This window comes from Drosophila serrata, unplaced genomic scaffold, assembly GCF_035046125.1.
Source record: "Drosophila serrata isolate PLE 108 unplaced genomic scaffold, ASM3504612v1 contig_276, whole genome shotgun sequence".
Classification (NCBI taxonomy): domain Eukaryota; kingdom Metazoa; phylum Arthropoda; class Insecta; order Diptera; family Drosophilidae; genus Drosophila; species Drosophila serrata.
In genome coordinates, this window is record NW_028257174.1 from 1794620 (window position 1) to 1804535 (window position 9916).

Sequence of the window (9916 nt, forward strand, 5' to 3'; positions counted from 1 at the left end):
TCACAAAGAAATCAATAAAAAGAGGCAACCGCTTTTGTACATAGTCATAGACCATAGCTTTATATATTATGGGTAGGTATTATGTTTATATATATATGTATATATATATGTGTGTAAGTTTAAGATAAATTATCACAATCTATGAATAGTTCAATAATAATAACTAGATAGTGTCGCAAATCATAGATATTTATACTAAGTCGCATTTACATGGGATATTTGTGGGAATGGGAACTGCTACGATGGCCACGTTGCACGACGACGTAGACATGGTAGCGAGACAACAAGCCGGCGCTCCAGCGACAATCATGTCTGCTTCGGTATGAGTTGCAGATTCGGCGGCGGTGCTGCAAGCAATTCATCAATCTGCAGCTTATAGGCGGCCTTCAGCTCCGTGAGATCTAGCTCCAGCTCATCGGTGCGCTCCACCTTCTCGCCATACATCTGCAGCAGGGCATCGTAGCGATGCTGCAGATCCACGTATTCCGTCTGCATCTCCTCAAACTCCACGACTTTCTCCTTCAACTGCAACAGGTGGGAACCGGATTAATGGTAATAAATGTTATAAATCGAAACTCTAACTCACTGTCTCCAATTCAAAGGTCACATTGGATATCTCGCCGTCCAGGACATCGCGTTCAGCTCGCAGGCGCGACAATTCCCACTGCATATGGGTAAGCTCGCCGTCACGTTGCTTCAGCAGAGCCTGCAAGTTTTCCAGCGTCGAGGTGGTAGTGTTGGCCGCTAGAAAATTGAGATGAACGCCCTGAATAATGCCCGATGGCTGGCGGCCCGAATTGGAAGCGCAATCAAGATCATCCTGTGGTAAGAGAAGTGTAAATAATTATATTTATGTTTTCTAGGAGGTCAATCTTCTCTTACCGCCTGCCAGTCTATTATGTGTCCCAGGGCCTCCTCCTCATCATCCACCAGGCTCATCGGTGGCGAGGAACGAACTGCCCCTGGCTGGGCTTTTGTGGTCATGTGTGGCTGTTGCTGTTGTTGCATCCTTCCGGCCATCTCTACGGCTTCCACGGTGAGCAAACTACTGTGGGGCTTCAGTTGCTTATGGTGATCCGCCTCCGCCTTCGCCAGCTGTTGCTGCTGCTTACATAGTTGCTCCAGTTCAGCTATGGTTTTTGTCTGCTGTTGAATTTTCTCCTCCAAAGAGTTGATTTGCCTAGGTGAAAGAGGGAAGCAATTAAGAAGAGGAACAAGAAGCCACATTAAAATACTCACTTCTTAAAATCATTGTCCTTGCCGGTGGCATTGGCCTCCAGCTGGCGCAACTCCCTCTGCCGCGTTGTGGCCTCCAGCAGGGCACTCGAGAGCTTCTCCTCGACCTGAGCGCAACGGGTGCTTAGCAAGGCATACTTCTCCTCCTGGACCGTATTCAAGTGCGTTAGGGAACGAATCTGCACCTCGGCAGCGTCCAGTTTTTGGAGCAGCTGCTGTTCCTCGCGATTCCAGCCCGCCGAACGTTTGTCCAGCGTACGCTGCAGGGACTCTATTTGACGTATAAGTGGGCTTGTGGTGGCACTAAGCTCCTGGGTGGAGCTCTCTGCCCGCAGTTCGGCCGCTTCCAGGCGGCAGACTAGTTGTCGGTTCTCCTCGCGCAGCTGTTGCTCCCGCCGCACCAGATTGTGCTCGGCAAGACGGAGCTTCTCACGTAAATCGGAGTTCTGCTGGACGAATTCATCGTGCTCGGCTCGCATGCGTTCGTGCTTGAGACGTGCCTGCTTCTGGATGTCCGACTCGAGGCTATCGAACTTGATTTGAAGAGCGGCCAGCTGTGACTGCAAGTCCTTGATACGACCACGTCCCTCGGCGTAGTCATCGTCCGCCCGTCGTTTCTCGGCCGTCATCCGGCACACGGCCTCGATCTGGGTGCGCTCCATCTCCTCCTTGGCGGCCAGTGAACGCTTCAGTCGCTCCGATTCGCTGGACAACAGCGAGATCTGCTCACCGTTCTTCTTAAGCAGCGTATCCGAGGTCTTCTCCTTGGCCCGCAGCTTCTTAATGATCGTTGACTGCTGGAGTATCTCTTTGGAGAGCTTCTCCCCCTCCGATTGAAGGCCGGCTATCATCTCGTTGCATTCGGTTAGCTCATCCCTGGGTATCTTGTTCTGGAGTTCATCGCGCAGGCTCTTGATTTGTATGCGCAGAGCATCACGCTCCCGGATACTGGCCTGGAACTTCTTCTCCAGAGCAGACAGACGCTGCACAGCATCATCGGCGGCATCGGGACTGTTGGCACTGTTGGCGGCCGCCTCGATGCGGGCACGTAGCTCTTGATTGCGCTCCAGGAGTTCGGCATTCTGTCGCTCCGACTGCAGCAGACGCTGTTCGCGGGCCTCGATCACCTGGTTCAGTTCGCTGATGCGGTGCACCAGCTTGTCCAGCTCCGATTGCGAGTCCTCCGACAGCAGCGAGATCTCTGAGGGTTCGCGATGATGGCCCTTGGGCTTTAAAGCGCTGCCAGAGCAACCAACGCCGCCAGCAGCCGCCGCCTTGCCTGCCGCTGCCAGCTCCTTGAACTTTTGTGGACTCGTTCGTGTTGTGGTGCTGTTGGTGCTGGAGTCACCGTTCGGATTTGAGATGATCTCGATGTCTGACGATGTGGATGAATAGCTTTGGTCCACCATCATCTCTGGCTTGGCATTGGGGCTAGTGGTCAAGTGTGACTTGCCCGAGGTTGAGGCACCCTTGTGGCTCAGCTGCATCATCTGAATGTCCTCGAAGCTCTGCGTGGAATCGGAATCGGCGCCCCCGGCAGCCACATTGCCAGCTGCCTGGGTGTCGCTGAATACCAAGGCCTTCATCGTCTTGGTGGAGTCTGTGGGGGGAAAAAGATATTACGGATATAGTTGTGAATATAAGTATATTATTTTCTAAAAAATAATAGAAACTTGTGAATATCCTCATCCCACATTACTGCCTCTACTGACCCTCCACAGACTCATCGTCCAAAAGGGTTTCCAGACTAATTGTTTTAGGAAGACTTCGGGAGCAAGGAAACAAATTTAAAAACCTATTGAAGAACCTGGGAATGGTGGATAGGAAAATAATATCCAGTTTGTTGATTTTTCCGGATATTTACAGACCGACAAATTAAACAAAGCTTTCTACAAAGAACAAGTTAAACATACTGATACTACACTATAAATAATACATATTTCCCCTCATTTTTTGTGTAGTAAACCCACCGTTAAGATGATCTTCCATATGCCGCTCTAACTGTGTGCCCTCGTCCTCATCCTCCTCATCATCATCTTCGTCGTCCTCGCCATCGCCTTCGGCATTATCCGAGGTATCGTTGCTGGCTATGATCACAATGCTGTCGGGCAGCGAGGGCTCCGTGTCTGGTGATAGCTCCATTTCCATCTCCAGTTCACTGGCCGTGGTCGCCGTGATGAGTTCCAGTGAAGATTCCGAATGACGTTTGTTGCCGGCAGAAATGGAGGCGGAAACAGAAGCGGAGACGGAGGCAGATACCTCCTCTACGGGTGATGTGGGCGAGGAGAGCAGGTCCACCGAATCCGAGGTGGCCGACTGACGCTTGGCGTACGGTGTCGATGTGTTTGTGGTGGTCGTGGTGTTTGCAGGATCGCTGGCCCTGGGCGGAATGGTGACCATTTCGTTGGCATGCGGATTGTCAAAGAATGTGGGCGTGTCGCCGGCGGCGGGGGTGGCAGGAACCGAGGAACTAGAGGAGGATGTGCCTGCCACTGGTCCTGCTCCGTCGTTCTCCTTAAGCTGGCCACTGCTGGTGCTAGCGGCTCCTTTGTCCGCTTTATCTGTGATGGCCGCTGCCTTGCTGTCATCGTCCTGGATGTCCAGTGCCTCGATCAGCACCGTTTTGGCCTTCTCGAACCAGCTCATGGCGGCGAACAACAAACACAACAACCACAAATATCAATACTGTTTACACCCCCGCTGCTGCTGACGTCGTCGCAGTTGGCTGCTGCAGCTCCACTCTACACACGCTGATGTTAACTGTAAATAATGCACGAAAATACTATTCTGTATGTGTGTGAGGTGTGTGCGTATCGATATCAGCTCAAGCAGCGCACAGCTGGTTTTTGGCCAACCGATAGCCGATAGGCGGGGTCGATATACGATATTCGGCTGTCATCGCTGGGCCGGGCCATCTCTATTTGATAAAATTAATACAAAGAGTACACATAGTACACATAAAAACGAAACGAAAACGAAACGAGAAAAACACACACGGCAGAGGGGAAAACGGTCATTTAAATTGAGAGAGTGTAATCAAGGCAGATTGGTTGGCGGTCCCGGTACCCGTTGTCTCCGTCGTCGGTGTCGTTGTCGTCACACCTTTGGATTTTCGTGCGAGCGCAGAGCGCCAGCACAATAAACACATCGAGAGAGAGAGACAGGCACAGAGGCAGAGAGTAGGCGCTAGCATTACAATTGGAATTGGAGTTTGGGCATCGAAATATATATAAAAAAATAGACGGCAGCAGTGGCAGTAGCAGAAACACCAGCAACAATAACAAACCAATCAAGAACTACGCACCGCAGCGTACCCGTGCCCCCTGCGTATCCCCCCCTCCTTCTCCTCCTTAGCCGCAGCCGAACCGAACCCGGCCACCCCCCCTGCACACGCACACACACACTGGCCCCCTCCTTTGGCAGCACAGAACACACACACACACAATCACACGCACACACACACACTCTGAGAGACCCCAGCACTCAGCACAGTTATCATCCGAGCGACAAACCGACCGCATTTATCATCCGCACATCACACACACGGCTGGCTATTGTTGTCTGCTCCCTATCGTTACGATTGCACGCGAAGAAGGAGCAGACAAAGAGGAGCAAAAGCAACAGAGCAAGGGCAGTCAGGAGCAAGAGCACACAAAGGAAGTGCAGCAGCAGCAGCAGCAACGGCAGCGGCAGCGGCAGCCAGGAGCAAGCAGCAGAGGCAGGCAGCAAGCAGCATTCGCACAAAGAAAAGCTCAACATAAAGATCCTAGCAAGCAGCCAAAGCAGCAGCAGATCACACCGAGAGAGACTGAGCCAGCGGCGTCAGCTCTATGGGTCAGAAGGCGAGCACACCGGCGACCAGTGGCCAACAGAGCCCACGCTCCAGAACCTTCTCCAGCAGCTCAACGGGAGCGGCAGATCAAGCACCTAATGCCGCCGGCGTTGGCCAGAATCGCAGCAGCAACGCTGTTCATGCCTCGGCAACCGGCGGCGAAGCCGGGCAAGGATTTAATCTGCTGCGCACATTGCCCGGCCTGCAGGTGTATCACAACAATAGCAACAGCAACAGTAGCCAGAACTCCACGTCCATAGATCGTCAGCGGGCGCGCAGCCTTAGCTCCGTGCCAGATATCCAACAGCAGCAGCAGGCCGCGCAACAGCAGCAACAGGGCTCGCTTACCTCCTCCGGTAGTAGTCCGCATGCCGTGCACAGCCATGGGGGGCATCATCCGCATGCCGCTGTGTCGGTGACCGTGTCGGCGAATGCCAACAACGGTGGCGGAGGCGGCGGGAGCTTCCCAGCGACAGCGGCGGCAGGGAACAATAATGGCAGTGCCACACAATCCTACATGCAGCAGCGTCGCACTTTGGGAGACTCCATACGGGTGAGTAAGCGTGATCCAGGAAAGTTTTGACAGGGTCAAAGGATGCTTAAGGGTTTCCTTAGCCTTGAAACTTGTCGAAAAGATTAACAAATTTGTAAAATTGGTTAACAATTACTGGAATAAGTGGAAAATTTATCTTTCCGTTGATGTTTTAAGGCAGAGTTCTTTATATTTCCCGTAATAACTTGATAAACTTGCTGCAGATTTGATTAGTTTACCTCTTTCTACATATTTAAACCATATTTCTAACTATTTTAATTAATTTTCTATGAATTTCCCCATCTAGGATATAACAATGACCGGTGGCAATATCGCTGAGAGCATCGCCCTGGCCGCCTCCGCCACGTCTGCCAATGGGATCGGTCGTGTTTACACAGCCACCTCACTTCCATCGCACATTTGGTCCTTCAATGGTAAGTATTTTCCTGGTACTGCCACCATTATCGTCTTTGTTGCATTCCCGGAATAATTGCAGGTATCAAGTGCCCCGTGTGCAATAAGTTTGTGTTGCCGGACGACATTGAATGCCATTTAGTCATGTGCCTAACGAAACCACGACTCTCATATAACGGTATGCGGCAACGGGACCCGGGATTATTCCCCCCATTATTATTTACTTTTAGTCTATTTACATTTAATATTTTTACCCGCACATTCCAGAGGATGTACTGTCGGACGCCAAGGGCGAGTGCGTCATTTGCCTTGAAGACCTGAGTCCGGGGGACACCATCGCTCGTCTGCCATGCCTCTGCATATATCACAAAGGGTGAGTCCTAGACCAGGTTTAGGTTTGGATTCAGGCCCTTTCGGAGAGGGAACTGAGTACTTAAATTGAACGTTTGATATAAAACATTGCCTTAGTTGTGATTTTAATGGTAACATGAAAATTAGGAACCCAAATAACGATAAACATCAAAGTTAATTTACTAAAAATTAGCACAAACTAGAATTTTATTAATAAACATGTAATTTGAGATATTTGTATACCTTTTCAAGGTATATTTATTTTAGTCAGAAGCTTGCAATGCTGTGAAGGAGTCATTTTCGACCCTATAAATCATATATATTCTTGATCAGCATCAAAAGGCGAATCTTTGTAGCTTTATTCGGTCGAAATTTTTTTATTTCAATAACTTTCCATTTTTTTAAAAAAAGCAAAGGGGTTACATCGTTAAAATTTCCAAAAATCGGGCAAAAATTTACATTTTTAATGGAGTACGCAGTTTTATTAACCTGCTAAAAACTAACATAGGATTGCCTTCCGAATTGAAATTAAAGCATTTTTGGCTTAGTTATGCGTATTTTTAACTTAAAGCTTATCAGGTTCTTATGTAGGTTTGAGTAGGTTGGAACACTTTCTTACAAATCGTATTTAAAAGACTTACAAGCTTACGTGTTAGTCCTTCTGGGATCATTTTTTATTAATTAATAATAATATACATTTGACTTATTTCTTGGCCTTCACTCTTTATTCATTAACTAAGTATTTTATGTTTATTTATCCAGATGCATCGACCGTTGGTTTGAGGTGAATCGCTCCTGTCCTGAGCATCCTGGAGATTAGTAATCCTCGCCAGGTAAGAGGAACCCTGAGCTAGAGAAATTATGCTTCCAGCTTTTGCTGATACTTGATTATAGTGCGCATTTTAATTTTCTGATTGCAGAGCTCGCCGCCGCGTTTGTTTGTGTTGTGCGTTATGCAAGAGCGAGGAGTGGAAATTGAAATAAAAATGGAGCTGACCAGCAGCTGGACGAGATGAGGAGAGGTGTTGGGTGGGAGGAACGGAACGAAACGTAACGGTAGGGAGCGGGGGCTATACCGGACCCAGAACACAAATATTTAGCAAGTATGTATTTCCAAATACTAAATCGTAAAAGAAATGGAAAAGCTAGTTCATTCAAATTGCTCTCTAAATCTTAAACATGATTTCTGGTTAATTTCCCTTGATTTTGGTCTCGGAATAAAAGTGTTCTCGAGCTTTTCCGTTTGTTTTTGTTAACAAATTAATATCGGTTTACTTCCTTTCCTTTTCCTATTCTATGGCTCATTAACTAAATGTGTTTTTTTAGCTAAGAAACACCCGCCGCCGTCACATCCGCCTTTGGAGACGCAGCTGGATTAGGATAACAGAACAGAGAGACGGATTCGAGAATATAGAAAGAAAATTAGGGAGTATGGAGGATGCAGAGAAAAGCTATGGCTATGCTCCAAAAGCAAATGCCTAGAAAGAGTGTTAGATCGAAGCATCATCGATCATATTTCGACCCTACCGACCGATCCACTGCTACTATTGACGATGGCAACCAAACACAACACAAAAATCAAGTAAAAACCAACTTCATTTACAATGCCAAACTGGCAGGAACACAAAAACAAAACAAAAAAACAATTAATAAATTATTAAAAAAAAAAAAACAAAACAACAACCAACCCACAACAAACTTCAAAACTACAAACCAGAGAAGCTGAAGGAGGGATGACGACGGGAGAGCAGGAGCAGAGGAGCTGGGAAATGTGTAAAGCGAAGTAACCAACCAACCAACAAAAGAATGTCAACCAATGTGATGTTAAATTTTACATTTTGTACTATGGATAATGATGTAATTGTAATTGTAACTATATTTGTAACTGTATATGTATATTGTATGTATTTATTATTTTAAAAACAGGACTAAAAACTAAAATCTAGGATAAACACAAAACAAAAGGCAAGCAAACACCCCACACACACAAACACACACGCCCACACACACAAAATAATAACAATAAGAAAGAGAAATACTATTAATAATTATGCTAAATTAGAAACAAAAAACGAAAAGCAAAGCAACCAAAAAAAAAAGAAGCAAAGCATGCAACAAATTGTAACGAAAGAGTAACGAGTAGCGACAAAATTTCGGTGTGTATTTTAACGTTTTTTTTTTGTTTAACAAAATGTTTAGCACTCGCTCAATTCGATGAGCAACGAGTAAATTTCGGTGTATATTTTAACGTTTTCCCGCACTCGCACTCACTCAATTCAATGCCCAGTGCCCCAGTGTGTTTATGAATTAGTTTATATCTAGTTATGCATATGTTTTAAATTAATGTAATTCCCCCTTTTTTATATAGCCCCTTGTTATCAACATTTTGTTTGTGTTTTTTGTTTAACAAAAGTGGAGAGAAAAGTTTGTAAAATTGACAAATGCAAATGGAGAAAAATATTTTAAATATTCTTTTCGAGATTTGTCAATTTGTGAGAAGTTCTGGTCAGAAAATCCAATGGTATGTTTTTATTCTGTTGAGAGAGATAGTGAGAGAGAGCTTCATGGCGGAACAGCGATCCTGTCCAGGACAGCGAGAATCCTGATCCGCCAATATAGCCATATCCGATAGTCGAGCGCCTGTGCGCGATCATTATAATTACTACTGTATCTGTATCTGTATATTTACCATCATTTATGTATACTATTTCTATTTGTTTATCCTTGCTCATCGATGATTATGATATGTATATGTATAAGCCGGATCGGATCGAACGATCCGGAACAAAAGTTTCCTTAGCAACGGGGGTACATATTTTGTAAATGAAGATATAACTTTAAATGTACTGTACAGATTATACAACACACCACGACGCAAGCATGCATATATAACGATTTGTATATGTATGTTATATATATACAACAACAAAAAATATATATATATATTGAGATAAATTGTAACTGTATAACTATAGCGTTGCCTAATTGAGCGATCGAAGGATACACACAGACACACACAAACAACAACTGATTTCAATTCGAAACTAAAAATAAAAGCCAAGAAAAGTGCGACAACAATTTTCTACATTGTTTATATTTCGATTTTGTATTTGTTGTTCTTTATTTTAGTTTTTGTATCCAAAAATTGTCGCAAAATTGGTGTAACTGTAATCGAAGAAGTAAACAAGAAATATTTGAAACTTTTATAACCAACCAAAGCGGCGAATAGAGCAAAGAGAATAAGAAACCAGACGTTTTAGCATAACGCTGGCAAAATGTAACGAGTAACGAGTAAAATGGAGGCGAAACGAGATGAAACCTTTAGAAAATAAACGAGTGATTCTATATACCACACACAGTAGTTTTCTATATTATTTTGTTTAAAAAAATTGTTTATCTTTCAGCAAAAATTGAATTTGAAAAACAACTTAAAAATTAACAAGAAAGGATCCAGGCTTCAGGGCCCTAAGTTTATATATCCTTGCAGTTTTCATTTGAAATATAGGTTTGCATTGGATATCGACCATAACTAAGCTTAAAATATTCGCATT

The 9916-nt window shown here is 45.5% G+C and overlaps 2 protein-coding genes across 2 annotated transcripts; one reads left to right on the forward strand and one right to left on the reverse strand.

The window, feature by feature from the left end:
• Window positions 1–32: 32 nt before the first annotated feature.
• Window positions 33–4096, reverse strand: Tmf (TATA element modulatory factor). The gene is made up of 5 exons (XM_020948058.2): window positions 3207–4096; window positions 1240–2836; window positions 883–1180; window positions 587–820; window positions 33–525 (listed from the first exon to the last, which is right to left on the reverse strand). Exons 1-5 carry the CDS (start codon window positions 3880–3882, stop codon window positions 307–309), a joined length of 3024 nt encoding a protein of 1007 aa, XP_020803717.2. The 5' UTR covers window positions 3883–4096; the 3' UTR covers window positions 33–306.
• LOC110180406 (uncharacterized) lies at window positions 4085–9719 on the forward strand. Its single transcript, XM_020948060.2, has 7 exons — window positions 4085–5621; window positions 5908–6034; window positions 6097–6192; window positions 6282–6387; window positions 7128–7198; window positions 7286–7468; window positions 7692–9719. The coding sequence occupies exons 1-5, from the start codon at window positions 5067–5069 to the stop codon at window positions 7183–7185; spliced, it is 942 nt and encodes a 313-aa protein (XP_020803719.1). The 5' UTR covers window positions 4085–5066; the 3' UTR covers window positions 7186–7198; window positions 7286–7468; window positions 7692–9719.
• The last annotated feature ends 197 nt before the right edge of the window (window positions 9720–9916 follow it).

Excerpts from the sequence above, each read along its gene's own strand:
- Tmf (XM_020948058.2), bottom strand. The coding sequence starts at position 3,882 with ATGAGCTGGTTCGAGAAGGCCAAAACGGTGCTGATCGAGGCACTGGAC. Across the intron at positions 2,837-3,206 it reads TATGGAAGATCATCTTAACG|ACTCCACCAAGACGATGAAG; the intron begins GTGGGTTTACTA and ends TTCCCCCCACAG. Across the intron at positions 526-586 it reads TGACCTTTGAATTGGAGACA|TTGAAGGAGAAAGTCGTGGA; the intron begins GTGAGTTAGAGT and ends CACCTGTTGCAG.
- LOC110180406 (XM_020948060.2), top strand. The coding sequence starts at position 5,067 with ATGGGTCAGAAGGCGAGCACACCGGCGACCAGTGGCCAACAGAGCCCA. Across the intron at positions 5,622-5,907 it reads CTTTGGGAGACTCCATACGG|GATATAACAATGACCGGTGG; the intron begins GTGAGTAAGCGT and ends TTCCCCATCTAG. Across the intron at positions 6,193-6,281 it reads ACCACGACTCTCATATAACG|AGGATGTACTGTCGGACGCC; the intron begins GTATGCGGCAAC and ends CGCACATTCCAG.